The 26,581-nt window shown below is 43.4% G+C and overlaps 1 protein-coding gene across 2 annotated transcripts in view; it reads right to left on the bottom strand.

The window, feature by feature from the left end:
- Positions 1–11,727, bottom strand: part of kat6a (K(lysine) acetyltransferase 6A) — a 39,439-nt gene extending 27,712 nt beyond the window's left edge. The window contains exons 1-2 of one of the 2 annotated variants that reach the window (XM_042488952.1): positions 11,576–11,727; positions 8,663–10,124 (exon numbers count right to left, since the gene is read on the bottom strand). In XM_042488952.1, the coding sequence (XP_042344886.1) occupies positions 8,663–9,340 (678 nt within the window). In that variant the 5' untranslated portion in view covers positions 9,341–10,124; positions 11,576–11,727. The remainder of the gene's footprint in view (positions 1–8,662; positions 10,125–11,575) is intronic. The other variant, XM_042488951.1, reaches the window with a different exon arrangement.
- Positions 11,728–26,581: the final 14,854 nt, after the last annotated feature.

Consider the following 26,581-nt stretch of genomic DNA (forward strand, 5'->3'; position numbering starts at 1 on the left):
CAAATCAAGTTAATTTTTGGGAGAGCTGCAAATTATTTTCTCTCAAATGCCCTTATACTCAAATCAGCTATCACCGAGGAAATCTATTCTCAAGCACATCTCCAGTGACCACAGTAAATACACAGTGCAAATGCATCAATCTGTAAGTTTTACACCATCTTGAAATTTGAAAATCATGAAAAAAAACTTTGTAGGACACACACACAAGGTCATAACATGCATTTCATCCCACAGGGGACAAATCCAATCATTTATTTAAATGGGGAAAACAACAACATGACATTCACTGAAGAGGGTGTTACAAGGTTTTCTACAGGACAACCGTGTAAATGCACATAGCCGCAGAGAGCCGGGTAGGCAGCAGGTCCTGGCAGGGAGGAGACAGGGACAAGAGCGTGATTTATTGGGTTCATTTCCTTCTGACTCAGGCTCCTTCCAACACCCCCGCTACACTCCTCTACCCACCCACATAACAGCGCAGGGACAGAGAGAGCAAGAGAAACAAAAAAAGGAAGGGAGTGAGGGAAGAAAGAGGTAGAGAGCGAGAGGAGGGTTGTAAAGAATGAGTAGTAAGGAGAGATAAGCACAGACACGCAGGGTGCAAAGAGGAAGATAGAGACATACTCGAGGATAAATGTATAAGCTCTCTGTTTCTGAGACCATTTCACATTCTCTCAGGTAAAAGTATGTGAAATGGTGATCACGCACTGGATTATACGGGAGGTTTCCAAAAACAAATGCATGATGAAAATAGCTTAACTGCTCTGCAAAACAACCCAACAAAGTCAATGAAGAGGAATGGAAGTCAGCAGCGAGAAGAAAGGAAAGAGGAGTGTGAAAAAAAAATAAAGAGAGAGAACAAGGACAAAAATAAGAATCCAAGAGGGCAGGAGAGTGAAGGAAATGGAAAGTGTAAAGAAAGAGAGAAAATCTGCAACAGCAGTCCTCTGAGCAGCCTGCGTGCGACCAACACCTCAATCATTCCTGACGCTTAACCCCTTCGCCGCTGGAGGAGGTCCACTGCTCCCACTCGCCCCTGTGAGCGCTCGAGTAAACACGAGAGCGAGCCAGCGTCGCCTTTCAAACACAGACACCCTGCACGTTACAGTGAGGCTTCAGTTACTGGCTGCCACTGTAAATTAATCCCCAACAGATACTAAAAAATGAAAAGCTAATCCTCCCTCCATGACAGGGATATTGGAACAGTGAAACACAATTCCTCCTGAGAGCTGTTTTTCCTTCCCTGTTTCAGCCTTTTTCTACCTCAGCCAGCATCAGCTGCCAGGACTGCTCTTACACCACAACATCACTCTAGAAATTTCTCACATCCACCGACTGTTTGAGTTAAGTGTCATGGCGGACTTTTGACTTGAGATGTGTGTGTGTGTGTGGGTGTCTATTTTAAGCCTGTGTGTTCATGCTGTGGCATGTGCTCTCCTTTTTTTCCTTTTTCCAAGGTAAGGAGAGCTCAGGAACAAAACATTGTTGTGAGCCAAAAAGACACGCCTTGTGGCAACCATTAGCAACTAGCTGCATCGACTGGGTGGACTAGAAATGCCATTACAAACATGTCTTACAAGTTACTGGTTCCTCTATGAATACACGCCCACACATCAACGGACAGGTACCCAAGTCTGACCCATGCTTTGTCATCACTGTCTAAATTGTCTATATCTGTGGTGATAGAATGTTAGCCTAGTTCTGCATTTTGTTTTCAAATGGTCGAAATAACATAGATTTGTTGTTTTATCAAAGATGTAATGAGGATAGATACTACTGAGATATAAAGCATGCATTAAAATACCAAAAAAAATGACTCCTCCTGAATTAAAACAAATATTTAGTGTGAAATATGGAATTGTACAAAAATAACAAAAGGAGCTTTAGACATGTTTTGAACTTGGTGTAAAAACATCAGATTAGCATTGTAAATCTCATATTGTCTGCATGCTAAGTGGAAAGTGAGGTCACACTTCAAACTTGCTACTTTAGCCTGTTGAAGTTGTTTTATTCTGGAATATTTGCGTTTTCAATACTGTACCCATTCCATGCATGTTCTGGTTGTATTTTAGTAAAGATACAACAGAAAGAAAAAGTATGATCATTATAACCTTGCTAAAATAACAAAAGTTTAAGGTGGCCTCAGACTTTTGCACAGTACCGTATACTTGAGGCAACACGCAGCACTGTCTGAGACTTTGCACAGAGCGATAATAGGTCATGGAAAACAACTATCGGTGGCCTGGTTTCGCCTTTATAAACTGGCTTCTGTTACCTAAAGACAGAGAACAGGAGAGTGAGACAGGAAGAAAAGAACAATGGAGGAAGGACGAAAGGAGAGGGAGAAATGGAGGAGGGGAGGAGGAAGGATAAAAGGCAATGGGAGAAAAGAGAAAGAGGGAAAAGCGTTGCTGTTGTCCTTGTCTCGTCTCAAGTCAAGGATCTCATTAACATGGGAGCCCAATCTCAGCAACCCCCACCACCGCCACACTTCTCTTATGGCCGCCCCCACCTCGAACACAAACTCATTGATCACTGTTACAGGACACACCATGCAAGCAGAGACAACACACAAACACTTTTGCACCTGGAGTCATTCCATGCATGAAGCAATCACTCCGTCGTCACTTTTTCATATGAGCGCGCACAAACATGTACGCATGGATGTTCAAGTGACAGAAAAGTAAGCATGACATTTTCAAATCTGAAATCTCTGTTGCCACGCTGCAATGAAAACGACTTGAAAGTAACTGGTCTAATTTTCATGTGACGTCAAAAACAGCCCGAGGTGTCTTGTGCCAACGCGGCCTCCCCTTCAGCCAAGCATCACCCTCCATTAACGTCGAGGTTAGCCAGGGAGCACAAAGCTAAATCACAGCATCAAACGGAGCGGGGCTGGCCCTGCTCCAGCCGTCACTTCCACAGCTGCTCAACACATTGGCCCTATTTGCAGGGTGGTGAGGTTAGCCATACGCAAGGCCTCACACGCAGCTACACTTCCCGTGCCAAATGCCATTCACATCACAGTCACTGGTGAGCTGGAGGTAACTGCTCCCCCTGGGTGCTGACACCGCTGCTAATGCTGTTTCTATAGACTCGTGGCTCGCAGCGGCTGTTCCTGGTTGTTCTTCTGCAGCCAACAGGATCAAATTGAAACACCTTAGAAAAGATAAATGATGGCCAGTGCAAAGGCTGCACACCAGCAAAGCGCTGACGCGGTCTAGCATACATTGTGCATATGACAAACCAGACACAGACCTAACTCTGAGCGGTTTTCATCATAATCATTTTGCAAAGACATAGTACAGACGCACACTGTTGACAATGAGGTCTGTGGGTTATCTTAAAGGTATAATATGCGGGAATTGTGGGTTACTGTTCAAACTTGGCTCTTCCTTTCTACACTGCTTGTACATACAGTGCAAGCTACCACTATAAGAATGTTACATTAGTTGTGTGGAAAAGCCAATAATTTGGTAAGCTAACAGGTGGCACCTACATGTCCAACAGAAAACAGGCCAACTCTGCATCACGCTTCATCCCCATCTTCTCTTTCTCTGCTCGCCAGCAAAAGTGCAAGCCAACCCCAGATTCTCTCTCGTTTTGCGGGTCTGTGAACGCAGCACAGCTAATGGAGTTTCCATGACTTCTGTAACTCCTCCTCTGCAGCAGTTGACCCACTCTCTGGCTGGATAATTGATCTGTAGATCTCTTCAAAGCTGATCAGATTATATCAATGGATGAGAGGAGCTGTTTATAGATGTTTGGAGGTGAAAGCAAACCTTTAGACAATGCAGAATGAACCGTTTAGTTTCACTTTCAATGCGCCTGATATTCTAGTGAACTATAAATAACCAAACAGTACATATATTCCAAAGTGCTCCTAATTAACAGTGCAGCTCCAAAATACTTTTTGTGGCAGCAGTTTATTTAGTTAGTTTTATCTAAAACAGATAAATGTGGATTTTTTTGGGAGAATCCAGCATAGTATACCTTTTAGTAACTAGGGGATACCATTTCTGGAAAAAAAAAAACCGCATAGATTGTTGCACTATTGTCAACAGGTGATCTTAAATGTCATTTTTTTTCTCCACTTTGAGCACCTTAAATTAAACTCCATTCCACACAATCGTATATGGGGTGTCAGCAGAGCACTGACAGGCAGATATCTCAAAAACATTGTCACATAAAGGTCCAGAAACACCAAACAGACCTCAAAGAACCAGTGGCGACGAAGGCCGACCGTTGCGTCGCCTCATGTCACCTGTGTCTCAGCCAATAAGTTGCACATGAACTCACCACAGATACAAAAACCAACAGCCAGTGTTCTGCTCTGGCGTGAGAGGAAATAACTCCATACCAGCAGACCTCAGTAGTCTGTATTTGTCATTCAAAAAATGGAAACCAGGAACCCAACAAGACAGATTCAAGATGGTAGTTCGTCGATTAGCGTATTAACAACACTACCCAACAACACAAATAACTACGAACCGTTTCTGTCGAAGAGCTCAATGGCTAAAAAAAATAATCAGAGTACTGAGCTGAAGTGCAATTCAGAATGATTTTACTCACTGACAGGCTTCGCTATCTCTATAGCTGTATCACTGTGCTGAATCAGCTGAAAAAAAGCTGACAAGGGCCATCTAGTGTCAACAGTGCGGGACAGAGCGTCAAAACTAGGGTGAAAGATACACACAGACCGGCCGACATTTACTAAAGACCACCAGTAGGCTTGGTGTGTCAGGGTCCTAACACAAGTGGGCAAATTGACACTTACAGCAAATAGGAAAACATGTTCATTACAATTTGTGTGAACTGACCCTTTAACTGAATGAACGCTCTACAGTTTTTCCATTCCACTGTTGGTGTGCAGCGCTAAATGTCAAACAAGAACTGGGTCTGTGGTAGCAGCGCTGTGTGAGGTTAAACCTGGTGCCATCAGAGACTGGAACAAGATGTTTTAAATTTAGGCACTAATAACGGGTCAACTGAGTCCAGAGCTGTAGCAGAATGGAAAAAACAGATACATGTAAAAGAAATAGCAGGCAGAAATGAAGACTACACGTTTCACCTCCTCCTGGAAAAATGGATGAGTCCTACATCTGAGACTCGAGTTGACAATAGAGCCAAGGGAGGCTATTCCTCGCACCCAATTAGATAATTTTCCCAGCATTCCTGTGGTGCGGTGCTAATCCTGAGAATGTTTCCATCCATCCAGCAAACACACAAAACCCTCTCCTCTGACTACACAACATCATGTAGCACCAACGGGGGGATGGGGAAAAAGGAGCAAGTTGCACCCGCGGCATATAATCGATGTCTGAGGGCATTTTGTATTCACGCTCTTCCAAGCGACGATACATGATGTCTTCACCTTGAGCCAACACAAGCAGAGGCAATGTGCGTGATGGCAGAGAGAAGACAGGTGGGGGTCGATCCAGCACTCGAGCAGTGAAATTACAGTGGATAAATACATCCGTTATGCTTCATAATAAGTGTTGTCTAATGTAGCAGCTCTACAAGCACTACCAGCAGAGGAACCATTAGCTGCAGGACGCTAGTCTGTTAAGGGGTCAGTGGGACGTTTTGGAGGGAAATCGCGTCAAAGACGTGCACATAATGTGACTGTGTGTGGATGTTGTTCACAGGCCGCTTTTTTTCACACGTCCTCGTCGTGACACTGCACGTCCACATCGAGAACTCTGGTTCACCCCGCTCCAGCTGTTGAGGAGAGGGCAACCGCAGGGCAGAGAGATCGCTCTTGCCTATTATGACAGAATGAACATCATACACACATCTATATACCCACACGGATATACACACAAAGGCTCAGCGTCAAGCCCATCCCACCTAATGGCCGTAGCCTCATACTGCTAACGGGCGCTCAGGGAGGCAATGAGGTTTGCCATCTATATATCCGTGACCCCTGGTTGACTTCTCTCCCACATTCACCTCCCCCTTCATGACCTGGCAATGGCACCCTATTAGGGTGAGAAGGGGGGAGACAGAAATAGGGTCTGGGATCCCGTTTGAATGGAGCGCTCCGATACAAACATCAGCGTGTTGAGTACACAAATCTCCCCGCAAATGGGGTCAAAGCCAGTGCTTCGCCATTTGTTTTGATTTTCCTCCTCCCCTCTCTGCCTTCACTCACACACTCTCTCTCTCTCTCTGACTCCCCCTTTCCTTGGGAAATCATAACTGTTAGCAATCATGCGGGGCAATATGGCAATGATGCACCGGTGGAAGAGCAGGCGGACAGAGGAGAGTGATCATGCGACGCCGACTCTGTCTTGGGCGTGCGGTTTCTATCTCTTTGACGCATATGCCATCGCACGGGCACAGACTAACATATACATCAAGAACACGCCAGTAGTCACTCGCAAAACACACATGATTGAGCAGCAATAAGGTTGCATCCTCAGGAGAGATATATGAAAGGAACATCACAAGAAGACGCAGGGAGGAAGAGTAAACAGGCTTGTGTGAATGCCAGACACAAATGTCAATTTCCTCAGTGCTGCAGCGGCGTCTCCATGCCCTATCCAGCCTTAAGATGAGCATCACAAACAAACAAGAAAACCTCCACGCGCTTAAATCTAAATCTTTGATGAATAATTTGATGCAACAGGGTGGGCATTTTCTCTTTTTCTTCAAGCAAAATAACTTGTGCTAAAATTCACTTTCTGACAACATTTCGTTTACATTAACAGAATTCAATACATACAGGTGCAGTATGAAGTTACATATTCCTAACTTACCTGTGCACTAACATTATTTTTGTGTTTTCATGTGGCTCTCTGAAGCAAAGTAACAGGCCGATCAGTAGCTGAGTCACAGAGGAAGAGAAGGTTGATCTCTGTTCATCTTAAGAGCGGGCCATCTGCAGCCAAGCAGGTCACTGTGTTAGGCAGACCCCATGTGACTCCAGCCTGCTCTCTAGGCTAATCCAACTCTGTGTGTGTGTATGTGTAAGGCCGTCCTTACCAGGAGCTTCGTAGCTGCACAGACTTGTACACACGCACACCCACACAGGGGCCAGATAAAGCCAGGAGCCAGTCAAAACAGTGTTTAGAGCTGATCTGGTATCCTCCAGATCTACTGACTGTCTGATAACCTGAGCGACACATGACCCGATGATAGGCCGCCAGGCTGGCTGATAGTAGTGTGTAGCTGTAACAGGTTTATTTACACGCCGGTTGTGAGAGTGCATGTTTGCACGTCTGTAAGCATCTGAAGTGATACACAAACGTGTGCAGCCTCGTGTCAAAATGCACTCAGTTTATGTGTCTATGTGTGCCATTTCTCTCTTTGCTTGCAGTTGTATGGTTTTATATACAAGTGTGTGTACACATGTCCCTGGCCCTTAGAAGCAGAGGTTAGCAGCCGCTGCTCTCTCTGATCAGGTTACAAAAGTGGGTGTGTTCCTTCTCTCCTCTGTCGCCTGCATGTCTGCCTCTCCCTCTCTTGCTCTCTCTCTCTAACTCATTCTGTCTCTCTCGCTTTCTTCTCCCTCTCTGCCTCTCTCTCCCTTTCTGGTTACAGAGGCCTGAAGCTTGCGTCATCCAGGCCTCTTCCTTTGGCACCACTACAGACCACCTCTCTCTCTCTCCCTTGTCTGAGTTCCTCTCCTTCCCTTTCTTCCTTTCTTCCACTCATCTCCTGACAGGGAGCAGCCCTGCAGCTGGTCCACACTCCCTGCAGGAGGCTGGGAGCCATGTGACTCTCTCCCCCTGACCTCCTCCTCTGCTAAAACTGGCCCACCAGCCGCCCACCCAGCATCACTCCAGTATTGCTCGCCTGAACCACGGAGCACACACCTGAGATTCTGTCCTTCATACATTCACCCACAACTGGTTTCAAAGAGATCTTTTTATCATGTATTCTGACTCGATACATTTGATCTTAAACACAATGATGTACACTCCAGTTTGTGCAAAGCTCCTCACTCTCGCATCTGTCTGATGTTGCTCAACCCTTCTAAGTCACTTCCAAAATAACTTTGCAGCGCTCTATCTGTTGTAAACCACTACAACATATGCTGGATGAAAATTCACAACTCACATTCACACAGTCAAAGAGCATACAGTGCAGGAGTGAAATACAGCTTTGTAGGAAATAACCAATTTGAACAAGCGGAGAAAATGCAGTGCCAACGTCTCAAATAATGCCAGCTGATAGATCGGGACAAATCTGTATGTGCAGCAGCTATTATGTAAGTAGACTGAGTGTTGTGTGGATTGCAAAAAGACCCAGAGAGGGGGGGGGGTTCGTTTCTTTCACAGAACACTCCTTCTGTTGCCCCAAAAGGCTTTTACTGAGGACAACACCGGATTTCTTGTCACAATTGCCTCAACTACAGTTGCTTTTTTGTTTTTCAACAGGATGTCCATGATCTTATCAGACATGAGATACCAAACAATCTGAATGCTTTATACCCATTTATCTTTTGACATGTGTAAATGTTTGTTTGCAAAAACTTTTGCTATGAAACAAATTAGCAACATCCAAACGGTAACTGTTGCTACTGGTTGTGCCAATAATGTCTGTAATGAATGTGACGAGGTGTATCTGTTTAATGTACTTTATCAATGTATGTAAGTTTGCAGTACATGCACACAGCTCTACATGTTTGTTTGTGACGTACATGCAGAGACATTACCTTGTCCTTCTCATGGGGCAACAACCGGACAGGTGGCAGTGATTCCAGAGACACAGTCCCGGTCCCGTCATCCACGGAGCTGCTGCGGCTGACGAGCTGAAACAGAGGACCTTGCTTGACCACGCGTCCATGGGCCACTGCTCTCTTCAGGGCCACCCTCAGCTGCTGGTGGAAGAGGCCGGGCCCCATGGAGCCACTGCCTGACAGGTAGGCCGCCACATCAGCCTGGCACTTGAGAAAGCGCTCAATGTTTTTTAAGCTGGAACCACCAGGCTCATGGAGTCCCTCAAGTGACCGCTTGATCAACTTGTTCCAGTCGAGTCCCGGTTTCTTTGAATGGGAGTGAGAGCTTCCACCGCCACTGCTGCTGCCACCTCCTCCCCCTCCACCGCCCCCACCTCCTCCAGAGCTGCCACTACCTTTGGGCTTGGGCAGAGCCAAGCGCCCTGGGTTGTCAGGGTCCTTGTAGGAGTTGAGACCTTTGTTGGTGACCTTAAGGATAGTGCCATCCTTGACGCTAAGCTCTAACTGCTCCAGAACCGTTTTGCGGTCCAGACCATGGGACATGGAGACTGCATTGCAAATGCGCTCCTCTGACGGTCGCTGCTTCTGCTTTTTCACCTTCTTGATGGCCTCTAGGATCCATTGGGTGTACATCGGGTTGGCCAGTTTCACCATGGCTGCGGTCTGGGTGGGTGCGGGGGCCCTGAGGCCTTACCGCAATGACCACGCACAAAAAAAGGTACTGTAAGCCAAGTACACACCTGGCCTGCGCCGTAGCGCCGCCGCCTCCTCTTCTTCTTCGCCCTCTGCCTGCGTACTATCCCTTGTCCTGGGGTCGCACAGAGAGTCCCTCAGAAACTGAGTGTGAGCAGCACGGTAATGAGCAGCTGACCATAGCACAAACCCCCTGAGCCAACCGTCCACCCGGTAAAATGCAGCCCACCCACCACCCACTCCCAGCCAGGTGAAGGTCCCTGGCGAGAAGCAGGGGGAGCAGAAGAAGTAGCAGCTCTATTAACAACTTAAACTTTCCACAGCACAGAAAGTAGGGTAGACTAGATCTTGAGGATAAGAGGGGCTTTCAAACAATAAGGTGTTTACCACTTTGCCTGTTGCAAATACACAGACAATAAAACCTGTTCAGTCAGTTTCCTGACACTGGCAAACTAGCTGCTCCTCAGTGCAAGCTGTGGAAGATGATCATGGTCTCCAAGATAAAAAAAAAATTAGTGTTTCAATGATAAAGGTGAGGGCGATACAGTAAATAAGTTTTCTGTGGATTAAAACATTCCAAAAGATAGACTTCCACTACATCCACGTTTCCTTATTCTCTCTTGCTGTCTTTTACTCCTCCAGCAGTCTGGGCGTCTCAGCTCTGGGACGGAACAGATATCTCACCCCAGGGAGCAGCCAGGACTGATCACCTTCATACCTACTGCACTCTGGGTGCTGACGAACCCTGCACAGAAATACAAGAAAATAACACAGAGAGACGGGGGTTAGTGAAACCTTGAAGAAAATGTGGCACCTTTTGAAAAATAAGAAATAATATGATAACAAAGTTAAGTCTTTAAATGATGATGAGCTTGGATATGATGCAGATAATCTTAGAGAGGGAACAGCTCTATAGACAGCACTGGCACACCATGCTGTGCCCTCACTCACATGTATAAACAAAGCCATGCATGCCCAGAGAGCACCCTGAGATTTAGCACTACAAGCACTACAAACATACTGATAATTACGAAGAGGAAAAGTCACATAAATAAAACATGTTACTTCCTAACAGCTTGCGAATCAATTCTGTGAATAAACAAGCAGTTTCTCATGTTACATGAAGTAACCACAGTCAGTCTAGCACAAGAACCAAAACATACAGGCACAACCACAACCTCCAACAATCTCTAGAAATTGCACAAATATGTCATATAATGATGGAAACGATGAGGTACAAAGGGGTAAACGACATGATCCTAAAAACTACACTAGCAAGTTGACCACTGGGCTAGTTGGGTTGCTAAGGTAAACATGATGCAGTCAAAACACAGACTGTTAGCAAACATTAGCCGAGAGGCTAGCTAAAAATCAAAGCTATACAAATTGCCGCAATGCCAAACTATTTCCTGCGGTGTTGTTTGGGCTCACTGATACGATATAATGTCGCTAAGTATCTAACAACAACCCTTCCCGCTAACTGCTGTTGTTTGGGAAGCTAACGTTTGAAGCTAGCCCACGAGCTAACGTTACGATTATGTTACTAACGTAAGTCGCTAACACGAAACGTAAACAGCATGAAACGAGCGGTTAGCCAGCGCTCCGGCTCAAAAACACAACGTTTCCCTCTTCGGCAGATGTTTCAGACAGCACTTACCATCACACCGCAGCAAACACAGCGAATAATCTCATTTTGAATGTCATTCAGATATTAACGTAAGATCGCGGCCTTGTAAAAGGCACAATGCAACTTGCAGACGGCCATCTCGGCTAGCGGGCAAGTGCAAATAATAAGATATGATAGCCGCGGATTCTGCAGCATTACATGCTCCACGGCCTCCTGCTCAGCCTGCGGTATGGGCGAGGAGCCTCTGCCCGCTTAGACGCGTCCTCACCAGCGGTCTCCACCTCGCTGACTTCCTCCCTCCACCAACCGCCCTCCCACGTAACGCTACAGCCTGCGGTGCGGTGAAGACAAGGCCGCTGGAGCGAAGTAGCTAGGCCTCGGCTCCCCCCTCCGTACCCCCCACCCACCTCCGCGATCATCATCCCTCCGTACCCCTCTCTCCCTCTACCTCTCGCGGTTCCCCAGAAAGCCCGTGCTGGTCCGGTTCTGGTTTCCGAGGGAAGCTCGGGTAAAGCAGACCGTGTAAAAAAAAGCTCACGTTCCCCCATCCGGTTTCCGCTGCTACTCACCGGAATTTCGTGTCGAGCCGCCGAGGAGAAGGTGCCAAAACCGTGCGAAACGGAGACAACAACAAGCCTAAAAATGCAGCCACAGACCAGGGGTTCTAGAGCCGACGCCATCTTTGAGTGAAACAGGAGCACGGCTGGTGGGGGAGGGGGGAACACTGAGCCGTCAGGCAGGGCCAAGGGACCGTCTGCATGGTGCGAGGCGAAGATCCAGGGGAAGAAAAATTCACTGCAAGGCGCGGGGGGCGGCGGCGGTGAGCTGTTGCTATGAGAGGGGTGTGGATATTGCTTGAGCACATGAAATGGAAGAAAGGGACAGATGGTGGTGGTGTTGGAGGAGGAGAAAAAATAAAAAGAGAGGATAGGTGTTCTCGCATTCTCTGCTGTGCTACAGCTACATAGGGAGAGATTCAAGGGAGCGTCTGCATTTTGCCCAGCAGTTGTAAAAAAAAAAAAAAAAAGAAAATCAAAGCCAATGAGCGTGCCTTAACGTTAGAGGGTATTTAAAGATCAAAGTGAGACACCCCACCACACTGCAGTCTATTGTAGCAGCTGTGTGCTTTTTAAGCTAAAGATGGGAAGAGAGCCACACAGAACCAGTCCCCCCAGAGATGATCAGATGTTGCAGAGTGGAGTATTACAGTACATGATAAAGCATGTTATTATCTGTCTATGCACAGTAGTCTTCTAATGCATTGCTCGTCAGACTGTGAAACACGGTATTATCTCTTTCCAGCAAAGAAAATTATTATGTAAACTGTCTGCAGCCGATCCACTTTGTTACATTGCATTAAATGACAGCTGAGCCTAACACCTTTTTCTTCTAATTTATGTTTGGAGAAAGGAGGGTTTTTTTTTTTTTTTTACAGCTCCCAGTGCAATATAAATTACAGCATCTGGTGACAGATGGAGGCAACATAATGTGAAGGTATCACATTTTAATCTACAGTGAGCTCAATTTGAAAGTAATTTGCACTTTAATATATGCAAGTTATGGCTACTTTTAAGCCTAATACACTGTAAAATGTAAGATAATTTTACTTTACTATTGTCATAATTTGTTTATGTCATATTGAATTGTTCAGTTTACCTGATATTTAGTCATAATTACTTAATTTTGTGAAGTTTTTGCAACTTAAATTTGAAACATTTAAATGACTCAATCTCTTCAAGATTTAGCAACTTAAGTAAACCAAGTTTAATGTGCTATATATCTGTATCCTCATATTGTGTATTCTTAAACATGTTAACAGAAGTCACAGATCTCGTAACTTCTTCACTGGTGAAATCGTCTTTGTCATGATCAAGTTAAGTCAGACTAACTTGGTTTACTGAAGTTGCTAATGCCTAGTAAAAAACTTTATAATTTCATTTGTCATTTTTAAGTTGCAACAACTTCACAAAATTAAGAAACTCTGACTACATTCTAAGTAAACTTAACAATTAGATATAAAGTGAACATAAATTGAGCTCAATAGTTTTATTTACTTTCCTTTTTCATGGCAATCGGTTTTCAAGATTAATTTTTAAAATCAACCTGTCAGATTTTGCAACATTGAAAATTAAAAACTACAACATTAAAAATTATTAATTAATTAACACACAGATTTCTGCACAGGGATTGATAAAACCCCAGCTCCATAATTTTTGAATCTGCCTTGGGGAAACTTGAACAACTTAAGTACAGCCCTCTTATTCGGAGGAAAAACAATCAATAAAGGAAAACTGATTTTGCAGCTTCAATTTCATGATCATAGTGATACAGAGGCACTTGTGTTGGAAATCTGGCAGCAATCTTCCTTTTCTATTACAGGCTAACGCTGAAAGCTCCCTGGGTGGAAATTAAATTATCTGCAGCTTTGTGTAAAATGATGTGTACGGCAGTCCTCAGAGACGGATTATAGAGTGTCTTATAGGGAGCAATTAGACCTGAGGTTTTCCCATGTTAGAGGTGTCTTGTGAGAGGGTGAACTGCTGTCAGCGCAGTGGTGATCAAATAAAACCGGTAAGGTCACACTTTACTCGCTGTTTGTCTTGCACTTCTTCAGGGACAGATAAATCACATTCCAACGACAAGGCACTAATTATAATTAACGGTAGTGTTATTACACAGATAAATAGTGTGAAGCGTTTACACATGATCGGCTATTAGTACGCCTCCTGAGGACTCACATATTACATTAGTGTGTGTACAGTAGGCCGGCTAACAGATGGACAATACTCAGGAGGAGCCTGAACCGCATCTATGGTTCCCAGCCATGAATAAATAATGTTGTGTGTGCCATGATCTACAGCAGAGGCCATGTTCACTAACACACTGCAACAGAAACAAACTCACCCAGGTGAAGCGTTGAGGAGCAAGGAGTCATTTCACTGTAATTGTGATAAGATCGTATTGAATTTCAGTCAGAAAAATTGGCGGCAAAGACACAACTAGGAGACTTTTACTTATTCCAAATGAGTGCTGTCAACTTCTACACAGTAATTGGGGGAGTGAGGGCAATGGGCAACAGCTCTGTTAACTGATTAATCATTTATAATAATAGTTTGCAATTTTGGAGATAAGTGTCAGACCTAACACAATTTTACCTCGTCTGTTGCATTCTCATAAGTATGGTATCTCCAGAACGCCTTGAGGAAATTTCTTAATATTTGGCACAAACATCCACTTGGACAAAATGAACTGATTAGAGTTGGGTGGTCAAATTTCACTGTGACCTCACAAAACATAATTACAATTATAACATAACTGTCAAATAGGGTAAATGCTGTAGTGATGAGAGTTTATATCCAAAAGGTCAAAGTTCAACTTCTGGTGACATCATCATGTTCTGCTAAAACAGGATTTAGGGTCAACTTTAATTTAATTTCTTATTTAACCAACTTAAGAAGAATCACAAAAAAAATCTACCTTGTAAATGCAACTTGAGGTGTTTGTGTTTGTTTGTTTTTCCCTTTTTTTTGCTCTTGGTCCCAGTCAGCTTTTGCCTTTTAATTTTCTTTATGTCCAATACCAAAGGACAAGACCCCTGACCATTTGCACTTGTTTGTTGTTTTTTTGATAACAGTTGAACGTTTGTACAGTAGACTAAAACTAAAGCTACAACCGGTTGGCATAGCTTATCATGAAGCATAAGCATATCTCCTAAAATGTTGATTTATTGAGAAAAAATGTCAGCAACTGCCAAGTTTCATACTCGGTGCATTCTGCCTATGCTTGCTTTGACAAAAAAATCAATTTTGAAGATGTCACTTTTTGCTGTGGGAAATTGTGACAAACATTTTAGATTTTTTTTGACATTTTATCACTGAAACAAAAGATAGATTGATCTAAAAAATGCATTTTAAAGTAATTGATAATAACATCATAGTTATTTGCATCCCTAAAACAGACATTTATATTTAAAATGTAACAGTTTTGGGTAAGACTAATCACTTACCACTGCTGCTCCATAATCTTACCGCATATAAACTACTGTATTAATATAACAGTTTCCCAGATATGAACAGTTTCTGATCATCTATGTAGTTAAAAAAGAAAATTAGCATTGGGTAATACGGTTTGCCCTCACTCACCCCCAACTGGATGTTTTGGTATGAGACCCTTGGCTTGTACTCTATCTTTGGTGGAGAAAAGGAGACAAGTAATCCTCAGCTTCCTTTCATCCCCTTAATCCCTCCTCTTTTAATTTCTATTCGCCGAGCATCCACCTGCTAGGGGCCCCGAGCCCCCAGCACCAGTGTCCACCTGCCTCCCCTGCAGCCCTCCCCTCTCCGACACACACACACACACACACACACACACACACACACACACACACACACACACACACACACACACACCTCCTGCTCTCTGGGCCTGCTGTCGGGCCTGCTGGCTCCTGCTCTGCTCCACTTCTTCCTGCCTCCGGTTTAAAAGCTGGACCTTGGCCAAGCCAAATAAACTTATGGCACCCCTTTAAAAAATGCCACAATTACCATGCATGTTTGGTTGTTGTTTTTTTTTTGTTACATTTTTAGTTGTGAGCTGGCCAGTTTCCACACAGACTAAAAATAGGCTTTGGATCCTCTATTGTCAAATGTACTTAAAATAGGATCTGACTGATTGCCTGTTTAGGTTCAGTAAATGAGGATGTTTACATATTGAGTCCAGCTGAGGGGACATTTTCCAAACAAAAAAAAGTGTCTTGACACATAACTTATTCGATATTAACCCACAGTGACTCCTTGGCAGTGTTTGTATTGTGGTAAAGGCAGGTGTATATAGGGTGAATTGATGACAGCTGAAAATAAGACATTGTCTAATGGAGGTCTGGAAGTGACTCAGCTGAAAGGAAAAAGGGAAGTACATCCTCTCTTGCTGATGCCTTTTACTTTATCAACAAAATATGAAAGTTGAGTGCAGCTGTGAGTAAGTAGCAGTCAATCTGTGCCACCACCCGTGCAAACTACATTTCTGAGTTCCTTTTTTCGGGTGATGACTGGAGTGCTGCACTCAGATAGCCAGGCAGTGTCCAGGACTGCTTTTTTTGTCCGTGTGAAACTAGCAAGCTTCCTGCTGTGGCTGGCTGGCTGCCAAGTCCCCAAAACACCAACCCAGACCCCCCCACCCCCCAAACTCCAAACCCCTCCCATCCTGAAAAGCGCTGAAACATACAACGGAAATTTCCAGGGCCTGTCCGCCCAAGAGCGTGCCCCCACCCTTTCAGTGACCCCCCCCACCATCCAAACCCCTCCTCCCACCCTCCCTCCCTGTGGCCCCTGCACCCTCCCCTGCCTTGGATCCAAAGGGACAGAGAGCAGCTGGAAGGTGAAGTGCAGCTTGTCGGCGCTGAGCTGAAAGTCCACCCAGACACCTTCTTGTGCTCCCTCCGACTCCTCCTGTTTGAAATCTCCCTGAATACACCACCTCCTTCAGTTGAACTCAGGAGTGCTTCAGAGTGCCGCAGAGTACACTTGTACGCTAGACATGAGCAGTGGAGAGACAGGGAGGGAAATGTGGAGAACTACTCTGTTTGACAAATCAATTGTCCTGCTGTGGTTAACAGTCGTTTTAAGTGTACGTACATTTCAAGCGCCAGCCTCTGACAAGCCATTAAGATGCACAAATAGCTCTGACTTTAACACTATTAAGCACAGCAGAGGAGGCACATGGTAATCAATAGTGCTGAAGCGGGAAAACCCCTGACACATCTGTTTCTTAGTTTTCTCTGTTTTAAAGGCAGAATTCATAAGGTGGCTGTATTTAATTGGGTAGTCTCATTTCAAGAGAGACCCGAGAGCAAGAATCTTTCATGGGCAGACGTTCAAACAAAAACAGCAAAAACAAACAATCAAGCAACAAAATATCAAAAGTCAATCATTAGAGTCAAAAACATTAGATTAAATCTGTTTTGATGGCAGTTCATTCAATTTAAAGGGTGCAGTTCTGCAGAAAGTGTACATATGACATATTTAATGTTGCGTGGTTACTGGATCGTGTATTGTAGTTTCAAGATTTATATGAGAGAAGAAATGTGATGTAGTTTGGAAGCTTTAACAGTCAAGCTTTATAGATGAATGTGATTAGAATATTTCTTTGTGATACAGAAAGCAGTGTTGTGTATGAATTTTTTCATTTGTGTTGAAGCGCAGCATGCTGTGATAAACATGCTGTGATAAACAGGGTTTAACTGTGTGAGTGATGATTGTGAGGCAGGACAGCAGAAAATGTCTCTATAATCAAGTAAACAAAAATTGACTCAACAGTAGTTTTACAATTTAAAGGTCTAGTTTGTTAGATTTTCTGGCATCTAGTGGTGAGGTTGTGGAACTGAAACTTTTCTTGTGTACCAAGCATGTCGGAGAAACATGATGGACTCTGTGGAAGTAGACCTGCCCCAAATGTAGATATAAAGACTTCATTCTGGCCTAATGAAAACACAATTTTTATTTTCAGGTGATTATAAACTAGTGAAAACATAATTATGAATATTATACTCCATTTCTGCCAATAGATGCCCCGACCTTTTAAAAAGGAGGACTAGTTCATTATTTTGATGAGTGCACTTATTTTCTTTCTTACTGAGAGTACAGTTAATATGTAGCTGGGGCCAGGAGAGAGTTAGCTTAGCATCAACCAACTGACCAACCAACCAACCAACCAGCCAACTCACAGACCAACCAACCAACCAACCAACCAACCAACCAACTCACAGACCAACCAACCAACCAACCAACTGACCAACCAACCAACCAACCAACCAACCAACCAACTGACCAACCAACCAACCAACCAACCAACCAACCAACTCACAGACCAACCAACCAACCAACCAACCAACCAACCAACTGACCAACCAACCAGCCAACTCACAGACCAACCAACCAACCAACCAACCAACCAACCAACTCACAGACCAACCAACCAACCAACTGACCAACCAACCAACCAACCAACCAACCAACCAACCAACTGACCAACCAACCAACCAACCTACCAACCAACCAACTGACCAACCAACCAACCAACCAACCAACCAACCAACCAACCAACTGACCAACCAACCAACCAACCAACCAACCAACCAACTGACCAACCAACCAGCCAACTCACAGACCAACCAACCAACCAACTGACCAACCAACCAACTGACCAACCAACCAATCAACCAACCAGCCAACTCACAGACCAACCAACTGGCCAACCAACCAACCAACCATTTGTCACAGGATGTAATTTAAGGTTCAACTTCAGTGAAATGTAATCCCGTCACTTTCTTTAATATGTGCACTAAAATGAAGTCTTTTTTCGCACTGTATATATTGTAAGCTGCTGCTTTATGACGGTTAGTAACAGGAAACATGCCACCTGGTTCTGTTCAAAGGTGAAAACGTTAATCAATCAGCACTTTCACAGCTCACTAATTACCATGTTATATCTCGTATAGAATCCACATACAAGCTGAAGTGGAAAAACAACAACTCGCTGTCTTACAGAGGACTGTGTGCTGTACTATTTTTTGGCTGGCACCAATAACTTCCTGGAGTCTATCCCTGGTTGCCTGGCAACTGGCCCCGGTCAAGAATAGTTTGACACATAAAGCTGACACTAAAGCTTGAAATGTTTGCGTTTGCTATGATGTAACAACTCTGATCTCTTTTTCTTTAAGTGTTCTTGAATGTACAGAGAGTGTACCCAGCATGCCATTCATCTGTGAAAAAATGAATAGGGGATAGACTTAAGACTTGATTTGACAAAATTTTAAATTATTCGACTTGGACTCTAACACCAATGACTCATGGCTTCACTTCAACTTGAGCCTTTTGACCTGAAATTACATTATACTTTTCCCCAAGCCCTGAGATGAAAAGTGTGCTACAAATCAATTCATTTGCCCTCATTTCTTGAAATAAACTAGCATTATTGCTTTTCACTCTCTGCAAGTTGACACTTAATTCCCCAGATCCACTCTGTTTAAATCAATATAACAACATCCAGTGAAGGAGAGAACAATTAACATTAAATTACCGAGCGCCTGTTGGAAAAAATGATACCAAAGGTAATTGCACACAACTAATAAATATGTCCCACAGATGTCAAGAGCTCGCACTCAACACCTCCCTTGCTTGGGCCCTCGGCAACACACCTGCTGAGTGTAAAGTTCGACAGACATAAATGCAGACAGAGACTCCTTCCATGTTAAATGCTGTTTATGGCGGCCTTTTCTTCTGCTAATACTGTCTATGGTTGCTACCAGCAGCAACTATAGGCAGAAAACCACCTAACCAAACAAACCAGACAAGTTGAGACAGTGAAGAGGAAAGCAGGGAATGTACACTCACAAAATACTGCGCTCGGTACAATGAAAGTGGAAACAACAGAGATGAGAAGTTGGATAATTAAAAGACACTGACAGCTTTGGCCTTGCCTTTTTAAATTCAGTTTCTACTAGAGATTTGTTGTACTTAAACACCATCAAAGTACTTTTTCTTACAAGTGAAAAAGTTAATCTATGACTACACAACTACACAACTACACCACAGTAACCATATCACATGACGGCTTGTTTGTCTGTTTGGTTTCCAGACCTCCCACATTACAGGCTCCTTCCCAAGTCCAAGCCTCAGAGTCTTGGAGTTGAGCAGCTCTGCAGTGTTTGCAGAGCAGGATGCACCACAGACAACAATGCAGCCTCCAGGACTCTCTCGCATACACATTCCTGTGGGCCTGGTGGTGGTGGTGGGGGACTTAACCTCTGGAGCTCAGCAGGCTTTGTCTACTTCTCCCCCACCCCTCCACCTCCAGCTCTCCCAACTACAGGCTACCCCCACCTTTTTCCCCCCTTTTTTTTTTTTTTTTAAACCAAGTGTTCCCTTACACAACAAGCTTTCCCCACACCAGAAACAGAACATGAAGACCTCCTTAATCAGTTCCATTAAGAGTCAGCAGCGAGATTTATGTCAGGAAGGATATGTTGGTTAATGGTCGAGTGAACGCAAATGATGTGATTCTTTGATTTCATCAATATGAGCCATGCAATATATATTAAAAGCCGCTCAGTGCGCAGTCATTTATATTAATGGTAGCACTTTCAGATTACGGCAGGGTAATGGGGGCAAAAAGTGTACATTCCCATGAATGATGAGCCCTTCACAGCCATCGTAAATTGCATTACAGAGGCAGTAATGATCTGTGTTGTTATTATGTAAACTGTGGCGAATCAGTTATTCATTCAATACGGACCCTAATTGAATAATTAGATTCTTGTCTGTGTAAAGATATGCATGTTTGTCTCCCCACCGCGCTACCAAGAGGCAACAGATGGAGCATGTTATGTAATCATATTGATGGAAATTAAAATCACAGATTATCCTGAGACGTGTAACAAAGTGACATGCTTATACATATCACACTCAGGGCGATAAATACCTTCTTTCCCCTGGGGTAACAGTATCTAGCCCAGGTGACAATGACAAAGGACTCGCTGTGTTTTTCATATGGAGAAAGACAACAGAAACTGCTGCTGAGAGTGATGATAATATCACGACTCATCCATCCAGGTTTCCCATGCACACATTTCCTGCCTGGAAACAAGGATGGAGTGGATTTGTGGCAAATTGGCTATTAGCCTTTTTAAATGCTGGATACATTTCAATCACTTTATTGGCTGATATAAATCTTTAAGGGGATATATAACAAATTTTTATTGATGGTTGTTTGCCTTATGGTTTCCCTTAAAACTGAGACATATAAGTGCATTTTTAATTTTTTATATACTGAAACATATTGGTCCCCACAACTGGGTCGATATACACATTATTCTTTAAATATATTACATATTTTATAATTTTTCATCTTTGAATATATAGCTCTAGAGATAGGAATGAATACCTTCAATACTAATTCCCATAATCTTTGGCTGTACTTTGTGTTTAATGCAAAGTAGCTCAATTGGTTGACTAATGCTGCATTAACATGGAATCAGTGAGACGGTAAGTGGCAAACTGGATATCATTTAAATTAATGACAGAATGACAATAAGATCAGGTCGAGCCAGAAATACTGGCAACCATAATGGTGGATGGCTAGATTGTTCACAATAAAAATATTTTAACTTTTTGCCGTCCTTTGCGACAAAATCTACAACCGGATATCACGTAGCGTAGCTCCTTCTCCTTCAAGGAGAAAACATGGGCGATCTGGGTAATTTTTGGACATTACTGGAAAAAACAGAGAAAATAATAAACACAAAATCATTCTATTTGATATATTCGGTTAGCTGGACGGCATCTGGCGTGGCAGCATGATACACAGACGGGCGGTGTCAGGTGATAACGCAGCCGGACCAAACCTTTCGCGTCCACATGATAGGCCGATGGACATTGAAACACTGACGGTAATGATGGGTTACAAATCCCGGACTGTCATACGGGGGTCCAGTTCCCGCTTCCTGTCTGAATGTCATGGTTTTTTTTTCGGCGCTGCCTTTGTCTAATCCTAAGCATGTGTTTTTGTTGCATAAACACAACCACATGCTTTTGTAGTGTAATCCCACCATGTGCTTTTGTTGACATCCCTGCGTCGGTAATATCATTAGCAGAGTGTGATATGTAGACGCAAAAGTCCTGTGAAAGTGACAATATGTGATGACCTGGGATGATAACAACGTGTTGCGTGAACGCAGCATTAAATGGTGCCTATGGTAAACATTATACCTGTTAAACATAAGCATACTAACACTGTCATCCTCAAAATCCTAAAAGTCCTCAAACTCATATGACCACAGGAGCGTTTCCTAGAGCTCGCTGCAAAAATGTAAATATGGATTGTAATAAACTGCTTGTACAAACAACCTTTGAGGCCAGTTTTTGGGAGAGGAATGCGACAAATCAGAACTGAATGAAATGACTCCAATCAGCAAAGTGATTCATAACTTTCAATCCCTAAGTCCTGCCTCAAAAAGCAGCAGTTTGGCTATTGACAATTTTGTTTAGTCTTATATTTCTTTTTCTAATTTTTATTCTAATGATCATTCCTATTGCACACTAGCCTTTTTAGCAAAGCCCTTAGATAAGTCATCCTGTGTTTCCCTGCACATATTGTATTAATCTTTTCACCACTGCTTCACAATTTATTCGGTAAGACTTTACAATAAGGCAAACAAAAATGAATAAAAAAGTGAAAATGTAAAAGTATGAATGTAACTTCCAGCTCTAACCATCATGACAGGAGCAAGTGGTCTACACAGAGGCTGCCACAGAGCTCCAGTGCCACTGAACTTCCCTCTTTGAGGTCATCAGTCCAAGTAACTCAACTTAACCCCGCCATGGCAGACGCTCCAGCCTGCCGGCCCCCGAGGCGGTGAGTCCTTCTCTGACCCACAGAATCACAACATCTCCTTTTACTGCAGCGGGTGCCTGGAAGTCATCACTGATACTGGCAACACACAGGGAGCTCTGAGGTCATCAATAATGACTCCATTTACTTAACACCGACCCAAACACCTGCTCATTTATCATGGCTGACACATGTCAGCCTGGCCCATTGCTCACACAGGAGCCCGCCAGCTACCGCAGATCCTGATCAGGTCACCTCCAGCTCTGAGAGAGCTTTAGTGAGTAGATTGATACACAGAAAACACACAGGGTTAAGTGCAAATAGTTACACAGTCATGCTTGGACCATGACTGACTTTTATGCAAAAAACCTAAACGCTGCCAAAGCGTGTGCATGGATGTTAGAAATTAAACTTCCAGATTGTATTTGGTAGATGAAGTATGACTGATTCTAGTTGCATTTAGTGAGCAATTGGTGCTGATTATTTAAACATTGGTAGGATGCTGTCCTACAAAAACATCAGCCTGTGCCACAGTTTGTGTAAAAGTCTGTCTTGATAGCAGCCTCACACTACACAACCGTTTCTGTTTTTTACTATAACATCTGGGCTGACAAATTAAGGGTTAGGGTTAGGGGAAAAAACCTGAGTGAATACGGGCTGAAACATAATGAATGCAGATGATTCTGAACAAGGAACAAGGGCTCCATGCATGGTTTGATGATCATGGCAATGATATGAATCACGTCTTTCTAGTTACCAGATCTCAACCACATTGAAGATCGTTTTGACCTCCACCACCATAACCACAATAAGGAATAAGGGAACAGCCAATTAAGTTTCACAGACTTGGGAGAGTTTTTGACAAGCAGCAGTGAAGCTGTTCTGGAGGCTCGTGGTGTCAACATAAAAGGTCCACTGTGTGAGATTTAGGGGGATAGATTGACATAAAAGGACTATTATACAATAAGAATAATTATGTTTTCGTTACCTCAAATGAGCCGTTTCCATCTATGTAAGGAGTGTGGTCCTCGTCTACAGAGTCTGCCACGTCTCTGAAGTAGCCTGGAATGGGGAAAAAAAACACAAAACCTTGGTTCTAGATAGGGTCAGACACATTTTTGCATCGGAAAACTTAGTCTGAAACCCCTTCACCGGAAGAGCATCAGGAAATACACTGTTTTTTTAAAATGTGAAACTGCTTTATCAGTGTTTTTACTGGTTTAAATCACCGGGTCCATTTGTTTTGGAGAGGAAGAGAACTCCTAGAATTCAGCACGTTCTCATCCCAAGTCGTCACAGATTGCTGCTTTATCAGTGAACTTTGGCGTCAACATATTACGCTCTATAGATATCCTTCTGTGTCTGCTGTTGACGTTCCAGGATGGTGCTAACAATGCTGGGATGTCAACAAAAGCACATGGTTAGGATAAGGCATCAAGAGCATGAGGTTATGTTTAGGCAACAAAATCATATGGCAACCAATGGTGGAACGTCAACAGCACATGGTTACAAAGGCAGGGGTGGTAAGGTTTAGGCAATAGAAGCACTTGGTTCGAGTTAGGAAAACGCATCATAATTTGGCTTTACATTCAGACAGGAGGCAAACATTGGACTCCCAGGTGAAAGTCCAGGGTTTGTTGGACCCATCCCCATCCGTCCTATAAGCACCCTTGCAATCCATATATTACGTTGTTATCAGCAGTGTATCATATGGCTGCCATAGTTTCTATCAGGCCATATTATAAACTGATGCCGCCCGTCCGTGCTTCATACGGCTGCACCAGGTGCCGTCTGGCTGACCGACAGCTTATCATAACACTGTGAAAGGTGGCTTTTGGTATCTCACACCAAAATCACAGTCAAAGTAAAATTTATATGACGACTTAAAAATGAGAAGAGACTGGATAATTTTACCCACAGTAGTCAAGCAACAGCCTCTGTTTGGTAACAGCAACACCACTTGCACAAACCACATGCAGAACTGAAGTGCACCATAATACTCGAACCAGCAGTCATAATAATGGCTGTCTGTCAAGTTTATTATGATATGCTCAGATTTGCTGACGATTATTTCAAATGTCACAATGCATAGTTGCTTTTCGTAGCATAGTAATTTTATATATTGATATTATCAATCAATACATTGGGAGGAAATCATTGGGATTAGTCCTCTGAGGACCCTGAATATCTATACAAAGTTTAAAAGAAATCTGTCCAACAATTGTTGAGATATTTCAGTTAGGACCGTGGACAAGCTGTGGACGGACCTAGAGACATTTTTAGCTGCTAGCATGACCAAAACATATTCAGCACATTGATTATTAGTATGTGCTTTATTCATACCAGCCTCTGTTTTTCTGTATCAGAGCTGAGTTTATCGCCCTTCTTAAGTGAAATCTCTGAGGCCCCTTTGCAGAACAAGTAGCAGCTGCCTTCAGTGCCCTTCAGCTCGATGCTCACACAGTTGAACACAGAGTTGAAGATGGAGCTTCCCTTCTGGGATTTTCTTCAAGAAACAGCAATAGTTCTTGTCTTCCAGTTGCAAAGGCAGACTGACTCCTTCCTCTGGAGACACCACTGATGATGTGTTGGCTCAGTTGACTCCAGCACTGGTGTGTCTCAGATGGACAAGATTTCGATATCATTGAGCATTTATGTTTTAGGCCCACAGACTAGCGCTTTGTTCTTTTTTCCCCTGATTCCTGCAACTACTTTGTTCAGGGAGGGAGTGGGCCTGGAACCTTTCCCAGCATGCAACAGGCAGAGGGGAGGCAAACACCCTGGACAGGTCACCAGTCTAGTTACACAACACGCAGACAAAAAAGGATAGCTCACATCCACACCCAGAGGGGAAGCCTGTTTTTGGAAATGGGAAGAAGCTCATGAACATGGAAAAGAAATGAATTCATGGAGAGAAATTTAAACTCTGTGGATGTAAAACGGATAGAAATTGATGATACAATTGGTCAAAAAAATACACATTCTTAACAAGCAATTGTGACCACATACAGATACTTGTTAAAGGTCCAGTGTCGAGGATTTGGGGGGATATGCTGACAGAAATGGGATTTAATAAAGTAAGTATGTTTTCTTCAGTGCTCCACTCAGGGCGTCAGCGCGCTGTCGTCTCTTCTCCTTTGCGCTCTCCACCTTTAGGCTGGTGTCTTCCCTTCCCTCTTCCTCTCCTTCTCCTTCTCCTCCTCACACACCTGACCTGCATTTGTTAATAAGACCACGGGAAACAGGTGGGAGAGGAACCCCCACAGAAACCAGTGCACCAGTCATGGCATGAAACCCAGAGGACGCCCAGAGAGCCCCCACCCAAAACAGCCCCACCACCAGGACAAGTAATCAAATACAATCCCTCACACATACACACACGCCATCACCCTGTGACAAGGAGAGCTCTGCGGACAATTCGGCTCCCGTTAAAAAAAAACCGCCTGAATAATGAACACTGAAGGAATCCTAACTGGGAGAAGTTTCAGCTGGTTACAGTCTGCAATCCTCACCACTAGATGCCACTAAAGTCCCCTAAATCTCACAACCTGGACCTTAAAATGTTTCAGAGGACTCAGTAATTCCATATTTTTCTCAATATTCTGGAGTCCCCCCCCCCAAAAAAGCCTATTTTAGGGGGGTATGCAGAATTTAGCACATGTATCAAAAAAGTTGCACCCTTACCTACTAGCATAATTGGAAACTCTTTATCAAGTTGATCACTTTTTAACACCTTTTTATATATTTTTTTTAACTGCATTTAAAATGGAATTTTAGACAAATCATCTTTTTCTCGATCAAACATTGCAAAAAGTTATAAAGGTAAGTACTTATGGGGTCTGGTGCAGGTTTTTATATCAGAATAAGATTATTAAAATGAGTTAGGTTAGGTTTTTTTTACTTTGAACTTGCACATATCATTAGCCAAAATGTAGATTGAGACCTTAAAAATTTCAATTTAAAACTATTTAATGACTCTAAAGGCCCAATATTTATATAATTATAATTATTTAGATAATTACATAGATAAATGTAATTATCTATTATAATTAATAGACACACCCTGATTCATATACATTTCGGACTTTTCCTGAAAAGATGACTTTTATTGAAAAGTCTTTGCATCTTTAAGAAACCACCAAACCTTTTAGATAAATTCCAAGTTTCCTACAAAGCTGGGATATGGATCA

This window comes from Plectropomus leopardus, chromosome 6, assembly GCF_008729295.1.
Source record: "Plectropomus leopardus isolate mb chromosome 6, YSFRI_Pleo_2.0, whole genome shotgun sequence".
NCBI classification, from domain to species: domain Eukaryota; kingdom Metazoa; phylum Chordata; class Actinopteri; order Perciformes; family Serranidae; genus Plectropomus; species Plectropomus leopardus.